We start from the raw sequence: 23,398 nt of genomic DNA on the forward strand, positions 1-23,398 counted from the left end.
ATGCTGACCCCAGCCTTCTCCATTTGGATATGCGAGGAAGAGAATTCCACTGTGCTGTAGTGTACTGTATATGTGGTGGTGATAATAAAGGCTTCTATGTTCCAATTTCATTGGTCATCTTTTACTTAGAAAAGTTAAAAAAAAAAAAAAAAGTTTTTTCTACACACATTTTCAATGAATGTATTGCCCCTAATATGCTAGGTAAAAACAGAAACACAAATTCCTAAAGTGCTGAGTGTCCACCGTGGAGTGACGAGACAAAGACATTCGACGCTCAACATGGACATAACAAAACAGGCACCAGTTCCATTTTTGGCCTCTGATAAAAAATAAAAATAAAAATAAAAGTTCATCCAGGAAACTATAGTGTTAACTACACAATGAGCTAGCTAAGTCAGATTCTTAAAGCAGCCATAAACAATCCATTCACAAGCTCAGGAATGCAACAGAAAGGAGTGAAGTACTGTAATCAATGACGTGATGGTGTGATGAAGCATGACCAGTGACTAAATATGGGTGGCCGTCATAAAGAGGGAGTCAACAGTGAAGCCAAAATATCTGTGAGGCTAATGTGGTGGCTGTGCACTACAATTTCTAATCATGCCCTTTCCCAGGTAAATGACCCAGGGCAAATTTCTATTTTAAAATTTACAGACCCATAAACCATTTCTAGAATTTTTTTTCTGTCAAATTTAGTTGACTTTAATATCTCCACTAATATTTTTCGCTAGGATAAATGCATTGTATTGGAGCACAGTACAAAAAGAAAAATTATGTCTATGGACATCATGTTATTAAACAGTAGACGTGTCCAGACTTCACGTCCATCACCAAAGGCCTGGTGTGGATGCAGCTTTTTATTCCAAGTAAGCATAACTACACCTGAGTGTAGAGTGTAGACCAAGTGCAACTGATTAAATCGGTGGAATCGGGTAGCTATCACTTGCTCAGAAGGAAAAACTACAACACCACCAGGTGCTTCCGGAAAACACTAGACACTCCTGTTTTACAGTATGGAGAGAAAGTTTTAGTACGGAGGCCAAGTGGCATAGTCTTACGCTGTTTAGTGTGAGATCATTAGCTACCTGTGTCTAATACGTACAGGTCAGACATTCTTAGACCACATTAAAAATCTGGGAAATATTTTCTGTAATATTGAAAATAAACTGAAGGTTGTATCATTTTTAAATATTTCAAACAAACAAAGTGAATGTTCAGTAGCGTGGATATTTAATGGTTAAGATTCTGCACTATTTGACTGTTAAGTGCTTTGTAAAAATGGTCAGATTTTCATAGCCCTGGACTACATTAAACAAATATTATAAATAAAGCACAATGCTTTACTGCCACCCCATGTTGTCAATAAATTACTGTAATATTTACAGCATATTGTTTTACAGTCCAGGTCTGTAAAATGTCCATCTCAACTCTGTCCTTAAATCACATCTCTACAAACTGCTGACTTAAATCATTGTAACTCTGTAGATATATATTTGACCAGATCCTTCCATGCATTATAAACTGTATAGCAGCTCTGAAACCAATACACTAATTGCCATTCATTTTTCACCCACATTCCTGTGTGTAAAAACCTGGACATGTCACTGGTATTGCAACAGTGACACACACACACACACACACACACACACACACACACACACACACACACACGTTTGTGCACATTTCCATTCCCTGTTTGAAAATAGAGAGACTGTTAAATTCGTACACAAAGCATTTACCATAAACCATTGGTGTTTACACGAACATTTTCTAACCTTAAACATGTACTGCAGTCCTCAGCAGGAGCCAGCGGTCTCACTCACTTACCAAATATGTCCCAGAGGCAACATTAAAGTCGTCTGATAAATCGAGGCTACGGTCTCACAGACGGTATAAACACACTGCTATTCTGACAGAAACCTACAAATCATTAAAAAGGTCCTCAGAATGAAACACGATGAGAGCAGACTACGACTGCCAAAATATAAAATAAACTCATACATAAGTGACTTAATAAATTAAATTAATAAATAACACACATGTTTTACGGTTCAATTAAAACTGGAATTAGTCTTGTGTGGTGAGATAATGGACAAAGTTTGTACTTACATGCTGGAGATTATTTTTGCTTGCATGATACATTGATTTGGTCTGAAATAAGATTTTTCAAATGTAATACCCTCATTTATCTTCAGTAAGTGATTTATCTTGGTTGTAATGGATCCAGAGCACATCCCAAGAATACAAGCAGGAATACACACTAAATGGGGACACCAGTCATTCACATCTAGGGCCAATTTAGCACAACTAATCCATCTATTGGCATGTTTTGGGGAGAAACCAGAACACAAGGAAACTAGAGAACCTTGCAGACATTCATGCTGTGAGGCAGCAACTCTACCTGCTGAACACACCATAGTACACTTGCCATCTCCGGTGTGTTCCAACCTGCAACTCACTGTTCCAGGGACAGACTCCAGATCCTCCATGACCCCAACAATGAAGGAGCAAGTACCAAAGTGAGGAAAAATTTACATTTGCTAATCACTATATGCTTGTATAAACACATTAAATGAAGTATGAAAAACAAACCAACCAACAAATAAATATATATTTAAAAAATCCAGAATATATGCATTGCAATATTTCTATCTATCTATCTATCTATCTATCTATCTATCTATCTATCTATCTATCTATCTATCTATCTATCTATCTATCTATCTATCTATCTATCTATCTATCTATCTATCTGGTTAGAGTTTTTAACTATGCCACTGTGTCTTTGTTCAATAGCAGACTTAGACTAACTGTACATCACAAAAAATAAGACAATTCTGATATAATCAAAATAACTGATTTTATCTTAAGTGAAAATATCTTGAATACAGTCAGATTTACATTATTTAATTTTGTGAACTACAACAACAACAACAACAACAACAACAACAACAATAATAATAATAATAATAATAATAATAATAATAATAATACAATTGCATTATTTCTCCAATATTAGATGAAGACATTACAAAGCCTGAAATTAATAAACACATAGCAATAAGCTTTATAACCTTATATTTTGTCAGAAAAATAGCAGTGGCCAAAGTGAAGATAAAACCTGACCCAAAAATACACAATTTAAATAAATAAATAAATAAATAAATAAATAAATAAATAAATAAATAAATAAATAAATTTAAAAAAAACAGGAAGGGATAAAATAATAAAATAATGCAAACTAGGGAAATGACACAGCAAAGACAAACACTGAAACTATCAAGTGAGCAGACAGGAAAAAATGAGGACTCCACGAAGCCACTTACAAAGCAGAGGAAATAAATATACATGATAATTAACCAATAGAAAACAGGTAAGGAAAGACAAAAACCAGGAAAAAAAATATCCGGGATCCTGCCCGGGAATCCTGGAGAATCCTGATTATGGCGAGAATCAATAAGGAGCGAAGGGATCAGCGTGGATCAAAGGGAGGGCAAGGGTCATTTCGAGGATCAAGGGGAGAGTGAGGAGCATGGGGGAGAGCGTGGGTTATGGTGAGGCACGGGGTGGTTGAGCAAGGAACACGGCAACAAGGCCAAAGTGTCCTGAGCGACGTCCACCACCGAGCAACAGAGCTGAGGGGCATCTGCTCTGGATCCATCAGACATTAGTAACTACAGACTGATATTACTTCTCTCTTTTGTCAAACATTCTTGGCAAAAGAGAACGCACTGTACATAATCAACAGATACCACGAATTCTGCTCAGATCTCAGCATGTCTTTCAGACATTTCATTGTTGCTGAGAGCTCATCAGTGGAAACTCAATGATCTGAACTGCTGAGCATCCCAGGTGATTCATCCCGAGGGCAGGATCTTACAATATCCCTGCACAACAATCTGATCTCCCCTTTAGTCACAGCTCTCAACATTGGGGTAATCATGGACAATCAACTGTCCTTTTCCTTGCATGTTGCTAATGTGACATTCTCATGTCGGTTTCTTCTATACATAAGAAGGTTTCTGCATTTTTTTTGACCGCACAAGCTGCCCAAGTACTTGTTCAGTCTCTTGTCGTCTCCTGTCATTTCATGACTGGACTACTGCAACTCACTACCTACAGATGCAATTTGTCCACTGCAAACGATCCACCGTGGACCAGCTCCTTTTACCTCAAAGCTCTTATCACTTCTCGAACTGCACCTCGTACCCTCGGATACCAACATTGCTCAACTGGTCCCACCGTCTCTCAGGGTAAGAGGTAGGTATACAGCAAGACTCTTTTATGTTCTGGCACCGAGGTGGTGGAACAAACTTCCCCTAGGGCTCCAGACAGCTGAGTCACTGACTATCTTCAAACGATGGGTGAAGACCAACTTCTTCCTGAAATACAGTACTAGCACTTTTCCCTGTTTGTTGTATGTGTATGTTTCTTATAGAAAAAAAAACCTGAACAGAGTTTTTTAGGTGGATGTAATCCTAAGCCTTTAGCCTAGTGAACCAGATTGATAATTATTGTTGTACGTCACACTGGATATAGGTGTTTACCAAATACTGAAAATACCAGCTGAGCAGACAGAAAAAGACTAGGACTATGCAAAGGTATACAAGGCGAAGGAAATAAATAGACATGATAATTAACCAGTTAGAAACATGTGAGAAAAGCAGAGTCCTGCCAATCTGTTTTATAGGTATATTACTAATAAGAATTACTAGATATATATTGTATGTTTATGTCCAAGATATTTTCAGTTGCTAAGTTGTCCTCAGTAAGAAGCACTTCTCTGAGTGTTAAGCTGGGAACAAATGGCACTCCTGTGGTCTTTTGTGTTCTTTAGAAAAAAGGCACAAGAACTGCACAAGATCCATGTACATTTACTGGAAATTTGCAAATGTGGTTAGACATTGTGCATCTCATATACTGGTCATACACTGTAAGTGTTATTTTTTTATACCTGACATTATTATTTTAACATTTTCTATGTTGTGCATGTGGCATATCTATGATGTGCCATTCCCCCATTATAAAGCTTTTCCCACATTTTCAGTTTCAGTTACAATTTCAGATTACAGTGTGTTCATTTTCACGTCCTATTTTTGAGATGAGATGCACTTAAACAGGACTTTTTCATCGAAATTCGACTTATTCCACAGATTTACATATAAAACAAAATGTTCCCTTATCCAGAGTGAGTTATAGTTTTTAATTTAAATTTATGCAACTGAACAATTGAGTTAATTGCCTTGCTCAGGGGCCCAGCAGTGGCAGCTTGGTGGACCTGGGATTCGAACTTATGACCTTCCGATCAGTAGTCTAACACCTTAATCACTAGGGTACCACCATATATATTCTTTTTAGATGGTCTGATTTGGTCTTGCAGGTTGCTTGGCTTTTACAGTTTAGAATTAAGAAGAAAGTGGAGAAGAGGAGTCGCGGGAGGAGGAGAAAGAGGAGGAGGTTGCTAATAGTGACGAATAGCGGTATGCAGGACAGATAGTGGGAAGGTGGGGCTTCATCCGTGCGCTTTATTTAGCGGGATTTGGGGAAAATGCGCGGATGATCGCGTTCCTTATTAGCGCGCGACTCTGCGTTCATCAGACTACACTTTCTCAGGTAAGAGTCTCTCTCTCACACAAGGGTTTATCTGCACACTAAACATCTCCACTGATCAATTAGTTCAATAATAACACTCAGCTCTAAACTTTCATTTAACTTTATTTGGATAATTAGATTTTTTTTTCTTCTTTTTAATATGCATAATAAAAAAAATTAAATAAATAAATAAATAAAAAAACACTGCTAATGCCTAATATGATGCTATGATAAAATATGAGAACAAAGACCTATTTAATATCTAGAATAAATGATGCATTTGCTGTACATATTTCTGACACAATATCTCCTAGGGGAACATCTGTTAGGAACATCTGCTTGACCTGTTGTATAAAGTTATACTGCAAACCAAACAAGAAACTTGTACATTTCAATTATCCATAATGTTTTGCATGTTCTGTTTATTAACTGCTAATTTGCTCATATCTTATGAGGCAGTTTCTTCTTTTCTTCATTTTCAATAAATTCAGGTGTAATAAATAGGTGTATTTACCTAGTAAATAGTAAAATAGTTTGGTGTATTTAAAGAGAATAATATTTCCTGCAGAACGATTTCAGATGCAGTGTCTGTAGGAACAGTGAGCAGCAGATACACTGAGGTCAGATGTAGCATTGAGGTTGGTTCGGAGGCAGGAAGTTATAGGGTTGTCACCTGCAGCTATAACACAGAGAGACAATGTTAGGAAATGCTGGGTGCAGTGTGTGGGATCAGTGACTGAAGCTGTGCACTCTTACATATGACCATAAGGGGTCTGAAACCCAGTGCATTTAGTGTAGCATTAAAACCAACTGTATCTGGACTTTAATAACCAATGTACCTTGGAACAGAAATGGACTTGTACAGTATGCTTTAACTGGCAGTGTGAGTAAATAAAGTTAAGCTGCAGCACATGAGTTTGTCAGAAGACACATCACAATTTACTCTTCAGTTTGATAAAATAGGGATGTGAATTTGTTGTATTTGCAGTGATTAGTATTTGAGACTAACTGACAGATAAACTTGTCTTGCTCAAATAGTATTGGACCAAATAACATATTTGCCATCTTTATCACCATCACCTTCATGTAATGGTATGAATGGTTGATTAATATTAAAAAATGTTCAATGTTGTACAAGCTCCTTGACGATAAAGATAAATAAATTGCTTTTTAAATTGTTGAACTGCCTATTGAAATGACATTTGAACTTTACACACACATTTTAAATGTTCCGTAATGCCGCTTTGAGACGAACAGATGGACAGATGTCCATTGTTAAAAGTGCTATACAAATAAAATTGAATTGAATTGAATTGAACTGCTGGAAATGAATATTTAAAACATCCATACTGTCAATTTTGACATTTTCTGCAGAATTTTATACAATACATATACAGTACAAAGCTGCATTTACGGGACTACATGCACTATAGAGTTGTATATTAGCGTAAAAATCACAGCTACAATTTTACAGTTCTACTGCTGTTTTAACACTTTTAGAAATATACACTGTAAACACATTAAATAATTAAAAATCCTAATAAAATACTCTATTTTTTTAATAAAGTTTCTGAGCAGCTAGCACTTTAACTTTGCTAGCTAAGTAGTAAAAGAGTGTTATTTGACTAATTATATTAACATCACTGAGCTGTTAGTTGTTATGGTTTCAGAGCAGATAGAAATAATATTCTAGCTTATTATCAGGCAGTTTTCAGGTCAATGCTTATAATTATTAATATTTATATATTTTAGACGTTGCCAGCAGCTATAATAATTATTTATTTAAGCTAGTAAAGAGATAGGTTGTGAAAAAAAAATGACAGCTCAGGAAAGTCAGCAGATTTTAGAAAAATTCATATAGTTATAAAATATCAAAATCTGACCATATGAAGGTGTTTCTCAGGATACCAGACACACGTCAGGTTATAACTATACAGTAAGATGTAGTGATCTGCCAGGACTGAATTAAATTTTTTTTTGCAGAAATGACATTGATCCGTTGCACTGTGTGATTATACTGTTTGCTTGTGCAAACATCGAGGTCTGATTATATAATGTCACTTATCAGACTGCAACTCACAGGCATCCTTTCTACATATGGACCAAGTTAATGAATAATCTTCCATAATGAATTTAATTGGAGATGTTTAAAGTGCAGGACTTCTGCATAATTAGAGAAGATAAAGAGCTGCCACATTTAATGTTCCTCAGTCATGAGCTCAAAACAACTGATGCGCTGAAACCATCTTCTTTTTGGGTTGGTTTATCAAGAGAACTGCAGATGTTCTTTGATTAATAAAAAATCCTCTTTGAGGTTTAGTCCTTGAAACTGTTCTATGCTAGCATGCTGTTTATCATACACTAAGCAGGCGTCTTACAGTGGAAAACCTTTGGAGCTGGAGTACTGTCATGCCAAGTCAGGTCCTTTTCCTTAGATGGTATAAGCCACAAGACTGGAGGCCTTCTGCAGCAGAGTGCATGAGCATGTGTCTGGCCCTGATCGATGCTTTGTCTCCCAGGATACAGGGAATGTGTTTCATTGCAATTAGACTCTCTTATAAAAGGATCCTGGTGCATTTGTGTAAAATCTGTAAACTCTCTTTGTAAATGATCCTACATGAGACAATTACTGGCACACTGATCACTGACAGACTTTCCTGGGTCTTCCCAGTTAGGAATCATGATGTCCTTCAAAAAGAAAAAGAAACATTTTATAAAGCTAACAGAGTATGAAATTGACTTCAGGAACTCTGTAATTTAACGTAGTGCTCATTTAGAAAATGTGGATGATTTGATGTACAACCTTGATCTATTTATTTGGCAGAAGCCAGTTTTCTAGCTATGCCAGATTGTTTACGGTCATATTAGACAGCATCAAAATCAAAACGCAAAAACAAAAACGCACTGAGATGTAAATAGATTCATGCCAAAACATTTAGGATAACTTGGATGATATTGAATGATTGAGAGGAAGCATATACTGTACAAGTTTCTGAGAGCAAAGTGTTGAATATTCCAATGGAGTACATTTTCATGTAGAAACTTAAACATGGTCACACTGGCATTCTAAATTCCAGATGAGAGGACACAAATTAGACTTATCAGAAACAGTTGTCCATATTTGACCATCCATCCATTTTCTGTAGCAATTATCATACACAGAGTCACAGACAACCTGGAGTCTATCTCAGGGGACACGGGGCACAAGGTGGTGGACACCCTGGACGGGGTGCCAACATATCACAAGGAACAATCACACACACTCACAAACCCATTCACACACTAGAGACAGTTTAGAGATAACAGCCAGCCTACAATGCATGTCTTTGAATTGGAGAGAAAACTGGAGTACACAGAGGAAACCCCCAAAGCACTGGGAGAATATGAGGTGGGAATCAAACCCCAACACAATTAAGCCATGTACTTGTATTAATCTGATGATGATACCAGCATCTTAGCAGTTAGCTCCACTTGACCTATATAATTGTTACTAGTTTAGCTAAAGTTTTTTTCTAAAATGTTCAGCTGTTAGTGTCATTTGCAAGTGTTTGTGAAGCGTGTTGCAATTAAAATGTGTCAAACGACAGAAAAGCATGTGTTTTAAACACTTTTTGATTTCTGCCTGCTAAGAAACATGAGAAGCCTTAGGCAGTGGCAATATATCGAAGGAAGTCTTGGATATATTTATCATGTCACTTCAGCGTGTGCCATTTCTGATGAAATATTACAGGGCTTAACAGTGATCTACACAGCTGTATATTTCATTTCCACAATAGATCAATCCTCTTCGTTTGTACTGAGGTGGAATTTTATGAACATTTAACTTCTGTGGGATAAAATAAAATGGGTTTAATAATCAGAGTTAATTAGTGAAAGATATCCAGAGTCTTCATTCAGCTCATTAGAACCAAAGTTTATCCTTTACACCAGACATGAGGTTGGAATACAGTACAATGTGGAAGGAACGACTGTCTATCACAGGGTACATGAGAGATTTAGTTATAATAAAGCACTAGGCTGTACAGTATTTAGACTTGCGTGCTAGTTATGTGGTTCATGTGGTTTTAATGTAGTAACATTGCTGGTGTCCCCTAGAAGAAGACTTGCGGGCACTCTGTTGTTTAAAGCCACCATCACCACTGAGATTTTATCATCTCATTAACTGGCCATTAGCCAAGTATCTAAATATTGAATGAACAGATACAAATATCGATATGAAAAAAGGCTCACTAGTCTGTCTTTTTGCTGTTTGTTTTAGTCTCAAGATTGCTGATGAGACTAAAATTGTAGATCAAGATCCTCAAATCAGGAACGTTTTCATTCTTGAGTATCTGCCTGGTTAGAAAATTACTTGCTTCAATTAAGACAAATACTTTTGTTAGAAATTAAAGGTAGGTTCAAACAAAACTACTGAGCAGAATTATTATACAACATTCTCTTTTTAACAACAACCCTGATGCCCCACACTCCTAGTATTTCTATCTCTAGGATTTACCCCAGGTAAAAAATTTTAACATTAGTTTAAGTTCATATGCAGTTTAAGCTTGAATCAGAATACAGGTAATGATACTTATACTTTGGAGCGCTAAATAGATCCATATATGGGAAGTCGTGGCCTAATGGTTAGAAAGTTTGACTCCTAACCCTAAGGTTGTGGGTTTGAGTCTTTGGCCGGCAATACCACAACTGAGGTGCCCTTGAGCATGGCACCGAACCCCCAACTGCTCCCCGGGCGCCGAAGCATAAATGGCTGCCCAGTGCTCCGGTTGCGTGTTCACGGTGTGTGTTCATGGTGTGTGTGTTCACTGCTGTGTGTATGCACTTGGATGGGTTAAATGTAAAGAAAGAATTCTGAGTATTTGTCACCATACTTAGCTCTATGTCACTTCTCTTCTCTTCTATATATGTTGTGTTATACTCCAAGTAACCATGGATAAATGTCTTTGGCAAATAAACGTATGTGTAACGATCGTTGAAAAGCAGGAACAGTAAACGTAAATGTGCATGAAACCTTATGCATATACGGTACACATGGGTTTATTTGTTTGTATAAGATGGAGCCTTTTTATTCGAAGACATGCAAGTCATCTAGTTCATGGTCCAGTTACACATTAAATAGTGAAGCTTCTGTACAGAACCGCAGAACATATTGGTAAATTAGGCACAGACCCTTCTGCAAAGGATAAGGCGCTTAAAAACATATTGTGTGAAATGCTGTCTATTCTACCTGTTCTTTGTTCTCATATAATCACTAAATGTTTTGTCCAGCTACTTCATATCAAAATGATCTTTAGAAGCAGATAGCAGCTCGCTTGCATTTATCATGACTATTAAGATAAACTGACTGCGTCTGTACTATCGCCTCGCTGATATCGACTAGTGTAAACCAAACTCTTGTGCAAACACATTGTAACACAGCTCCCGGTTGTCGTGGCCTTATATGGAGGAGGAAAGCTATCTTTCAAGATATTCCATAGCAAATATCAAGCATTAAACACTTTATCAAATATCTGATAAAATGCTTTAGTTATGATCACCGACACTACTTAAATTATGACAGGTCCCATAGATCACTATGAACACATGCTGGATCTTTCGGACTGTGTAACTATTTCGAGAGAAATGCACTTTAAGAGCAGTGTATCACAGCACATCAGTGTCTTTTACCATGTTTGGTTATGCTTGTACACACTGGAGAGCAGCAACAGACCAAACCAAACCCCTCCTGACTTACTGCACTTTACTGCATGTCATGGAGCAGGAGCACTGTCATATTCTAGACCCGTGACTGTTGATTCTGTATTTTTTTGATGCGGAAGTCTAGGAGCGGACATCAGAAGACAGAGGAAGATGGATTTCAGATGCTCCAATACTTATTGTTCCAAGTATACTTAAGAGGTTGAAGACCAAATAACAGGTGCTAAATGGAGTTGATGCTAATTTCAGATAAACGGCCTGTGATGGACTTGGGAAAAGCTGCGGACCTTCTTTGAGCCTGACCAGAATAAATCTCTCACAAATCGATTACTCAATGAATATTAGACCCTTTAGATTAGGATCTTTAGAGAATCATTTAATAATGAACAGCCTGCTGACAATATCATTTCATGTGGGGAAAAAAACTACTGACTTTGTTGATCTTCAGTGATAAATCAGTGCTCAATTGAACTGGTTTTGAGAGCTGCACCATCGTCTGAGCATGCAGCAGCTTTAATTTTCACCCTCATGTGGTGTTAAAAGATCCTCTGTAGTCACCTGATGGGAAACCTATCTAACCATCAACCTGCTCAGTCTTCTTACCGCAGCAATACATGTGTAGAAACCTGTGGGCTTTTCACTTATAAAATGTAATCACGAGCACTTAATCTGTCACTTTGCATTTCGATTAGCCGTGAATTTAGACGCAGAGTGAATTTAGACGCAATACATCTCAGTTTCTTACCAGACCTTTTGCTCACCAGGATACACTCCCTGACCTCAGTAGGACATTTCTGACTCTTGGAAGAAGGTGACTTCCTGGGCTATCCCTCTGTTTATGATTTCTGAAATGATTTTATATAAACCTAGCCATGCCTTCCAGGTATTTGTTTAAGCCTGAGGCGGTTCATTTACACTGGAGTAGGACATTGAAGGAATGGAATTTTGACTCAAACTTTTTTGGAATTTCAAGACCACAAGAGAGAGGAGTCTGGCGAGGGCAATCTGGCCGGCAACTGTAATCAGTGGCAGATGTGTAAATTACAATATGTCTTCAGCTTGTGTCATGTGGAAATGATTTATGGATCTGATTCCACCTTGTGGTTCAAAGACAGAGAGCCTGGGAAATCTATAACAAACCTAGAACAGCTCTTCTTTTTTTTTTTGTACCAAAATAAAGAAGGCTATATGACTACGGTGGAAAAACTCAAATATAGGGGGCAAATTTGCATATGCAGTCTAATAAATGGCAAACATTAAGTGGCATTGTTGCAAGTATTAAGTCATAATTAATCCAAAATAACAATTTGCTTATTTAAGACTGGAGAAGTTGAAATATAACAGTGATTTTGTTATATTGGGTTGTATGGATTTAGACACATAATTGTAATAATCAATCTATATTCTGGACTTTTATTTACAAATGACCAAATCCTCCAAAGATTCTGTGAGTGATGATTTTTGCATGTATTATCAAGCAAGTTTTCACAAATTAGGGAGGGCCTTAATCTTTCCTCGCACAATCATTAAACTCCGTGAGAGCTACACTGTATATTTCTGTGTATTCTGCTACTTTAAAGATGCATGAAATTTCATTTTCTGTCTGCGAACACACATCCCACACACATCATACTCTCTCTTTCCCTGCTGAATAGCTTTTAAATGGACGGTTCATCAGGACAGAAAGGCAGAACAGCTCGACTTGTGCACACATTTACTATTTGGAGTAGAGCTGCAAAGTCAAAGAAGTTTCTAGAAATCATACAGCTCCAGAGTGGGAAACTGAACGAAGTGTCCGTCAAGTCATCTTAAAGCAGACTACACATGTCACCTCAGGCTGAATCGCTCCTTCATGATGGAGGATGAAGGTTCTCCAGTCGGCTGCAGTTAGATGTTTTAGATAGAGTTAATGTGAAAAATATGTTAATATGTTAATAACGTTTTCTATTTAATACTTCTATACTATTAAATTTAGTGTTCTTTCCCAACATTTACAAATATATTAACGAAAATTTTAATAACCAATATGTTAACAGTGAGTATCATATACAGTAAGTACCACAAAGGAACGCCAAGCTGCCTCAGCTTGGTCCTCTAGCAATGCCTTTAACTTTCAGGTTGTCAGTTGTTTAAATGAGCTAAATGTAAGTCACACTGGATAAAGGCGTCTGTCAAATGCCCTAAATGTTTACTGACACCTGGTGCAACAATAATAATCGAATAAATATAGATGATAGATAGTATAAATGTTATAGATATGTAGAAATGAATTAATAGAGGCTTTTAGGATTGATTTATTTTTATATCACGTAGTACATGGTATTGTAATATAATAACATCATTCCATAGTATGTTAAGAATTGTAGGGTGTCAGTGCTTTTATAATGTTTTTATTAATGACTAAATGTATAAAACTGTATAAAGACTGTATAATCACTATATAAAAAAGTATAATTGACTACACATGTTTTTGTATTTTTGCTTTGCTTTTGATAACAAAACTTCAGAATCTATTGAATGATACAGTATAGTTTTACACTTTCAGACTGTCTTGTCACTGGTCTGTCACCTGATTGTGTTTACCTGTTCTGTGTTAATCCTCGATCCATTTCCATGTGTACTCTGTTGTTTCAATGTATTTTTGTTTTATATTGTTAAGTTTGAGCCTTAGACACGTGACCATAGATTAGATCGATTTCTGATCTCCTAACGACGTCTGTTTTGCCACTCAGTTGCCTATGCCAATGTATTTGTGTTATGATGCAATATTTTTCACCATTACTAAAACCCCTTCCCCAGTCTTGGAGATGAGAGTTAGCGAATGTAGTTTAAAAAATTTTCCTTATCTGAAATTACTGATTCAACATGTTTGAGTTTTAATGAAGTGGAATTCAGTAGCAAGAAAGGAGTCAGAGTAATAAAACAGTCAGTATGTAATGTACATCAATTTCCAACAGTGGATTTCAAATGAATCTAGTTTTGGTCTTGAATTAATCAGTAAAAGCAGTTGAGATGATCTCAAAGTCTCTTAAACTGGTTTTCATAATTTTTCCTCTCTCCAAGCTCCTGATACGAAGGTACCAGATATAAACTGTACTTGATTGCCTTGTTTAGGTTTATTGAGAAAAAGGTTGCAAAACTCTGGCTCATCTTGTTTTTCTGAGAACCCCCAGGTTTAGGAAACAAACTCGAAAAAAAAATGCGTTGCTTATCCTCAAGGCTGAATCAGGGCTCTCTGGATCTGTTGGTGTATGCATTATGAGCATCTTCACAGATCCACCTTCAACAAGCTGGCATATGTGACTTTACTGTCCTGTAAACTATATGTGACAAATAAATGTTCAGGTCACAGAAACCACAAAACGTACAATTCCATTAGCATATATTTGGTTTTGGTTTAGCGTAATTTCTATTGAATTACTGTATCATTCATTATTTTAAGGAATGAAAGCAAATTACTCTATTGTTTAACTAAAGTGTCCATGCAGCTGAATTGTTCATTTCCCTGAGCTCTTAGCCAGAATGTCTGGAAGTGGCATGTTTTTGATGGGATCTCTTATTTCTTCTTTGGCTGACCCAGAAAGAAGTCAAATATTGTATTGTATCCCGTGTCATGTGTTTTGCATTCTGCCATTTCTGCTAGGCCATGCTGTCCTAAAGATCTTACCTATCCTCGGAGCAACCTTAAAAATTGACATTAAAGCTAAATTGCAGGAAACAACATTCGCTCATTTGATAGCTGTCCTGAGAGACCTTCACACTGTACTGGTCAGGTTTTCACAACAGTTCAGCTCATGAATTGGGAAAAAGGGTTACCTAGTGCAGAGAATATTCTATCTGAGAAAACAGGTGCAGCGATAGACGGTGACGAAGTGTGTAGCAAGATTATGAAGGAACATGGAGAGAATGTCTTATAGTTCTTGCATCATTACACTGTATCTGAGATTCTTAAAGAACGGTTTTAAATGCTGCTGATGGCTTAAAAGCACATTTTATACACAATGACCTGTCTGATATCTTTAAAGCTCTAGTACTACAGATTGTAGAGCTTGATATATCAAAACCCCCAAGCAGACACAGCTTTCTGTTTTCATGTGGGAACGTACATTGTTTTTTATTGTATTTTTTTTTTTTACTATATTATTATTAGTAGTATTAGTAATGATGGTGCAGTAGAAGTAGAAGTAGAATACGTTTATTCCCTTTCAGCACTTTACTATAAAAAAACATTTCCATCTTGATTCTGTTATTGTTGCTGTCATTGTTCTTTACCAAATAGGATAAACCGATACAAAGAAAGGTAGAAGAAACAGAAGTAGAAAGAAAGGTGGAGAGAAAGATGACTGGATGTGTAGGGCAATGCATCTTATCAGTATTTCTGCTTTTTGCCAAAGAGGAAAAAAGTAAACAGGGATGGGATTGTGTTGGACAGCGAGGACATAATGCAGACAATCAGAAGGATTAGATTTTCATGTACATTAATAATCCCTGTGTTGTCTATTGTGTCTCTCAGTGACAGGAGACACGAGAGGATTTTCCACACCAGACAGCATGGATGAGGACTTTGAACGCCGTAGGGAGCTCCGGAGACAAAAGCGAGAAGAAATGCAAAAAGAAGCAGAAAAGTAAGAAACACACACACACACACACACACACACACACACACACACACACACACACACACACACACACACACACACACACACACACACACACACAGGCTCATTCTTTCACATTCATATGTAAGGAATAAAGCACTTTGGGCCAATTAGTAGTGGGTGGTATGATGCAAGAAGGAGCATGGTGGCTTATTGGTGTGTATGCTTGCCTCTGGGATTGGGGATTTGATTCCCACCTCCATCCTGTGTGAGGAGATTTTCTGTGCTTCAGTGGTTACTTCCAGTTATACCAGTTTCCTCACCAGTCAAAGACATGCAGTGTGGATATCTGCATTGTTTCTCTTAATTGTCCCTAGTGGATGAGTGTGTGATTTTGCCCCGTGATGGGTTTGGACCTGGGTGTTCCCAGCTCTGTGCCCCTAGACTCCTGGGTCACTTTGGTCTCTTTGGCTGTATTGTAATTACACTTGGAACACAAAAGCACAGCCTCTTATCACTTATAATATAGCAGCTATTAGTTCCCTCACTTAAACACAGCTTGTCGTATTTCAGAGAAACTATAAATCTATCCATCCTGGAGACTTTCTGGTGTTGGAAAATGTAAAGATACAAAATTCTGACACTGGAAACTCCATCCACAAAGGCTAAATTAAGGTTTCCTCACAGAAATATTCACTATAACAACAAATAGTTCTGCTATACAGTTGCTGTATCATCATACATAGTTGTACCAATTTATATTTTTAGGTTGTTTTGCTTGTAAAATATTTTAAGTAATGTTTTTATTACGATCAATATCAAGATTCAGAAATTTTTCATCATATTATGAAGGTTTTCCGAACGTGTATTAGTACAATATCTGATTATAATTTATTGTGTATCATGCCATAATATAGCAATATGATATTTTCATTATATTCCACACACATATGTAGAGGATTTTTAATGTATTTTTTATTCTCTCTCTCTCTCTCTCTCTCTCTCTCTCTCTCTCTCTCTCTCTCTCTCTCTCTCTCTCTCTCTCTCTCTCTCTCTCTCTCTCTCTCTCTCTCTCTCTCTGTTTGACTTTAAAGCCAAGTTGGAAAGGCCCTGAGTTTCCCAATCTAAACAGCAGTCTCTCAGCTCGCTTCTCTATTCCTTATAAAGCTTGTAGCATCTGTAAATCTTCATCTGTTGCTCTGTTGGTGTATTTACAGTCCAGTAGCTATGATATTTAACTGTAAGCAAAAATAAAACAGTGTGATCTACAAACACAGCATCGGTTCTAGGGGAGATATTTGTGGCATTAGACACTGAGTCAAATAGTGAATGTATTTTCTCTGGTCTTATTTAAATCAGATCAGAGCCAAACCTGTCAGTGCTCATTTTCACTCACTCCAATTCATTGAAAAATTATAGTTGGCAAATTACTTGACCATTTATCAGCCGACGCTTGCATGTTTGTTATAATCTAATTAGGACAAACCCTGAACAGCCCACAAGCTGTTAATTTTTGTATTTAGTTTACTGCGTGAATCGATTTTGCGTAACTTCTGTTTTTTTTTATTTTGCCTTATAAGGTCTGGCAGGCAGTTGTGTACGGTTGAGGATGACAGACATTCTCATGCAGCATGTCAATGTGTTTCGTGTCTGGAGGCCGAAAAACTAACGTCTGCATATAAGGGTGCATATGTTTATATAATCATTTGGAGGCCTGGGAAAACCCTTTACATTGCAAAATTCCTACATTTTCTACATTTTATATATATATATATATAAAAACTTGAAAACTTACATGAACTGGAATATATTTCTCCCCTGCATGTATTTCAAAGGTTAAATGAAAATGTTATCATAGAAATGAATTTACATATTGATTATCCACATCATTTGCATTAATCATCGCATGAATTCACTGAATTCTATTCTGGTGGCTACATTTCTTTTCTTTTACATATTTGTATTAGTTCATGTATGCATTTTAAAACTATGTCCACTGTCACTCTTCTTGGTTTTGATGATGATGATGATGATGATGATGATGATGATGATGATGATGATGATGATGATGATGATGACTGCACAGTAGCACGGTTGACATTTTGACAGCCAGCATCAATTCATCTCAATTCAATTTTAATTTATTTGTATAGCGTTTTTATCGTTTTTTTAAAACGATTTACAGAACATAAGAAACAATACAAAAAAAATATAACACTTATAGACTTAGTTTTTAGTGTGTGATCGATTTTATCCTATAATCAAACTTTTAACCTGGAATAAATCTCTAATGATGAGAGAGGTATTTTATAGGATGACTCTGCCCCATCCAGCACATGTTTATGCTCTGGAATTCAGACCATTAATGGCTCATATTAAAGTAGACACTTCTAACATTTTAGAAGTTTGTAGTGTTTTATTAGTATTTCTGTTTTTACTTAGCTTACTAAGGGCAATATTTTCACAGAAAAGTTAAAAAAGGTCTTGCTAAAAGAATTTATTTTGTTAATTTGCTAAGCTAGGACCTCATGCTCTCACCATCGAGGCCCAAGTTCAGTTTCTACTACAGGGAACCAAACCAGTCATTTCATCCCCTGTCCCAAGTCTGCTTAAAAACAGGAGGAGTGTCAATAAGTGAATCTGGTGTAAGAATTGTGCCAAATTAAATATGTACATCATCAATCCACTGTAGCAAACCCTAACAGGAGCAAGTGGAAAAAAAGGAGTAAGCAATCAGCTGCAGTACTCAGTGATTCTGAAGCGTTTGTCACAGATACGTACAGATCACGTATTTGTTCCGAGGTCAATACATGGCTCCAATCTTCACTCCTGGTTGTAAGTCAAGCAGTGTGCTACAGGAACTGTTTCATTATACGGCTACCTTTGGAAGAAAGTAAACATCAACGCTAATTATAACTAGAGAATAGAGAATATACTTTATTCAAAGCAAATAAAGTATGTCAGCGATATGCGGATAGCTGACACGTAGTCTGAAATAATATAACAACACATGATATTAGTTACAAGTGGAACATTGGCCAGTTTAACAAGTTATGAGTTATGTTTCATGGAACACATCCAAGTCTTTTTTTTCTGCCATATAATGCACCATTGTGAAAGAAAACTATGATTGTTCCAATGTAGTGTGACGATCTGTATGATATGAGTGTTTAAACAGGAGGTCAGGACTTTTACTGAAGCACACTCTCACACTCCACTGATGCTGCTAAACTGTGAAAGAAAGAAAGAAAGAAAGAAAGAAAGAAAGAAAGAAAGAAAGAAAGAAAGAAAGAAAGAAAGAAAGAAAGAAAGAAAGAAACTGATCATTTTTGATACTTGATTGTATTTAAATAAAAATATAAATCCTAAAAGTTTCTTTTAGGCTGCAGTCCAACAACCAGATCAAGAAATCATGAGTAAGTTAATGAGAAGAAAATCTCTTGATAAATAATAATTAAAGAAACTCCACATACATGCAAGTTCTTGAGAGTTCAAGCTTTAATAAGATTCGCTCTGTTCACTCAGCTGCTTCTTCTCGCAGCCCATCTGATTTGTGTTACATATTTGATGGTTATATATCATACACGGACAGGATGATACCTTGCGAATCATTCTTTTGAAAAAATGCAGATGTGCACATCCATGCGACTGTCTCTTTAAATGACCTTTCCAGTTTGGAAATCCCTGACCTACGGAATGAGATCGGAAAAAATATACAGACTTGTTGTCTCTGTTTTGGATCTTTTCACCATCCGCAACATCTGTAAATCATCGGCAAGAGGGAAGTCGAGAGGAGAAGGAGGAAATAATCCCCATCCTCTATCAATGGGCCATTTCAAACATGCTCTGTCTGTTAAACACTGGCATGCTGTGGCAAACTGAGGCCAGACCCCATTGCTTAAATTGTGGAAGTCAGATTAAATGGTTTGTTCTCTGATCTGCACTCGTGCAATGAGTTTGAGGAACAGAAACAGCCCAAGGCAGGGCAGGGCAGTGCAGAACAGGGCTGTTTGGGCAAAACCTGGCTCATTTCTTGGCTGAACAGTTACGTAAAACAACATTAGCATGCAAAAGGCACTTTCCATTCTGACTACACAAATTGCTTTCTGCCTGTTTCTCTTTCATCAGGCTTAGCAACAGGAATGGCTTTGTGTCTGGTTGGGCTGGATTTTATCCACTACTGCTTGGTGAATACGTTAAATGTGACTTCATACTAATCATCATCACCACCATCATCATCATCATGGTACTAAACATTTGTTAAATAAACCTTGTAATCTAAATTTGACTATTGATACAACTTTTGTTGAGCAGGTTACAACAACTAAACTATTGGGTGTCAAGCTGGATAATCAGCTCTCATGGACTGATCAGATAAATCATATTGTTTCTAGGATGGGCAGAGGCACTGCTTTAGCCAGGAAGTGTGTGCCGTTTTGTCCACCCTCAGTCATGAGAACAGTAGTCCAGTCTTTGGTCTTGTCACACCTGGAGTACTGCTCAGTTATTTGGTCCAGTGCTACACAGGAGCACTTAAAAAAACTTCAACTTGCTCAGAATAGAGCTGCCAGAGTTGCTCTTGGCTGTTCGTACAGGACCGGTGTGAATGAGATGCACATTATATTAGTATGGTTGAAAGTCCAGGATAAATTAAAGATAAGTCTTCTGTGCTACATGCATAATGCCATCTATAAAAACAACCCCAGATTTTTTGTGGATAAATTGGTTTACAGTGGGTATTGCCACCTACATATTACTTGGCAGGTTAGCTCTGGTGATCTAGTTGTCCCTTTTGCACAGTCAAATTGTATGAGGAGAACTGTACTATTTAGATCCTCAGTAGCTTGGAATAAACTGTCAATGTGTATAAGACAAATAAGCAATATATCTTATTTTTAAAAAAATGTATGATCTATAATGAAAACTAAGTGTAATGATTCAAATTGAAGTGTATTTATTCTTTTGATAACATATTGTAAAAAGTGTAATGTGATTGTGTATAATATGTTTTGATATTGTAAAATGGACCCCAGGAAGATTAGCGACCACTCGTGGAAGCTAATGGGGTTCCAAATAAATAAATAAATAAATAAATAAATAAATAAATAAATAAATAAATAAATAAATAAATAAATAAATCATATTTAGAAATACAAAAAAAAAATACTGAGAGTTAAACACAAACAGAATAAGTTCCATGTTCTTAGATGCTGTGCCATAAAATGTGAGATGTATTAAATTTTCAGTAGATATTGAATAAGTCAGATCCATTAATATGTCATATATGCCGTATGTGTAAAATAACAACATACTGGAAGATTCTATAATCTTCCGGTTATAGAGAAACAGGAAGTCCCTAAACATTTACATGAATATTTATGGCATTTGGCAGATTCTCTTATCCAGAGTGACTTACAGAAGTGCTTCTGAAGTCTCTCGATAAATACATCAGTACTAGTTTTCTAGATCACAGAGTAAGAATGTTGTCCCTCTAAACCTGGGAGTGAATGCAATAGGAAGCACACACAGCGTTTTTGGGGGAAAATAAGCAATTGCCAATTTAAGTATTTCAGGAAGATGTTGTTGTTCACATGTCGTAACACTGCTGTTCTGACATTGATGCAAAAGCTCATTCCAACACCTTTGTGCCAGAGCGAAGTCTTAATTTGTACTGTTCTCTTACCCTGAGAGGTGATGCGTTTATTCCAGCAGTGCTAAAGGATCTGAAGGCGTGATAAGAGCATAAATAAAGTCAAATATCAACTTAATATTAAAGTAAAATTAAAATAAGGACATGCTTGTTTTTTGGTTTATAAAGATTTCTTGAGCCACTAATAAGTGTGTGCCATGATGTATATTATTTTGGTGTTGTTTTAGGGATTTTTTATAGTTTAGTAATTCTGGAGATGACGATATGGGACCTTGTGAAATGTTTCTAAAGTATTAAAAATAACTGTATTGGCTAGTTAAATATAAACAGAGTTCGAGCTTAATTTTAAAACTGTGCTAATCTATTCTGTACACTGCCTTGTGCTTTATAAGGAAAATGGCAGGTTGGTTGTTTTAGGAAAACTTTCCAGACAGTATTAATGATGTTTTTACCCGAAATAAAAGCATGATCTATTATGAATATGTTTAATTTTGTGTAGTATGTTTAAAATAGATTGTTGTAAATGTAAGGCACCGAGTGTTTTTTTGCACAGTAATCACTTATACTTGCTTTGGTAATGATCTTAGTATTCATTCAAAACACCAGCACACATTCTCAGCTGTACCTAAATGTGTGTGTGTGTGTGTGTGTGTGTGTGTGTGTGTGTGTGTGTGTGTGTGTGTGTGTGTGTGTGTGTGTGTGTGTGTGTGTGTGTGTGTGTGTGTGTGTGTGTGTGTGTGTGTGTGTGTGTGTGTGTGTGTGTGTGTGTGTGTGTGTGTGTGTGTGTGTGTGTTAGCATTAATTAACCATTAAGCTTATAACTCATCTTCTTCCAGGACGAGCCATCAAAATCTTGAAGATGATGATGAAGAGGCTGCTCGAGAAAGAAGGAGGCGAGCCCGACAGGAAAGGCTGCGCAACATGGAGAACGAGGAGATGACCAACACTGCCAGAGAACTCAACAGCACTGCCAGGTACAGAGTGGTAAGATTTAACACCGCTAACAGGTACAGTCTCATACAGTGCTAACAGGTACAGTTTCATACAATGCTAACAGGTACAGTCTCATACAGTGCTAACAGGTACAGTCTCATACAATGCTAAACAGGTACAGTCTCATACAATGCTAACAGGTACAGTCTCATACAGTGCTAACAGGTACAGTCTCATACAATGCTAACAGGTACAGTCTCATACAGTGCTAACAGGTACACATTAGCTTCCTGTTATTTTTCCCCAACCTGATGTTTGATGGTGACGTTAACTGAAGCACTTTATTACAGTATGTAACTTTTAGCACAACTCTGATTACTGTAATTTATAATTCTTACATCATTTTTGTACATATCTCTTAACCAGTTTAACAGACACAAGCTCATCAGCACTGATAACCGCTAGCGATGATGACCAGGCTCTTCTGGAGCGGCTGGCCAAGCGTGAGGAGCGCAGACAGAGGAGGATGAAGGAAGCTCTGGAGAGACAAAAGGAGTTTGACCCCACCATCACTGATGGGGAAGCCACTGTCACCACCACCACCAGTGAGGACCGGCCAAGCCGCAGGAGCCATCTCAGGGATGCAGAAGAGGAAATGAACAAAAACGAGGTTCTGTCCTCAGAGACCAAATCCTGGACAGAGAAGGAAAAAAATAACCAGAACCTGAATATAGAGGAGTCAAAGGTGGAGGTTCAGGAGACCTCCTTCCCTGTGAAAGAGGAACCTGTGTCAGAGGAAAAGAAAGATGAAGAGGGGGAAGCAGAGAGGCCCTGGAGATCCTACCACAGAGAACAGGTTATTTCCTCTATATATATATATATATTATATAACATATATATATGTTATATAATATATATATATATATAT

The 23,398-nt window shown here is 37.0% G+C and overlaps 1 protein-coding gene across 3 annotated transcripts in view; it reads left to right on the forward strand.

Moving 5' to 3' along the window:
- The first annotated feature begins 5,472 nt into the window (after positions 1–5,472).
- cald1b (caldesmon 1b) overlaps positions 5,473–23,398 on the forward strand; it is a 29,554-nt gene continuing 11,628 nt past the window's right edge. For all 3 annotated transcript variants that reach the window (XR_007138282.1, XM_047802287.1, XM_047802288.1), the window contains exons 1-4: positions 5,473–5,613; positions 15,803–15,914; positions 22,374–22,511; positions 22,897–23,326. Coding sequence is in view for 2 of the 3 variants with exons in the window: in XM_047802287.1 (XP_047658243.1) it covers positions 15,841–15,914; positions 22,374–22,511; positions 22,897–23,326 (642 nt within the window). In the remaining variant the exon portion in view is untranslated. The remainder of the gene's footprint in view (positions 5,614–15,802; positions 15,915–22,373; positions 22,512–22,896; positions 23,327–23,398) is intronic.

Source organism: Tachysurus fulvidraco, chromosome 17 (assembly GCF_022655615.1).
Source record: "Tachysurus fulvidraco isolate hzauxx_2018 chromosome 17, HZAU_PFXX_2.0, whole genome shotgun sequence".
NCBI lineage: Eukaryota > Metazoa > Chordata > Actinopteri > Siluriformes > Bagridae > Tachysurus > Tachysurus fulvidraco.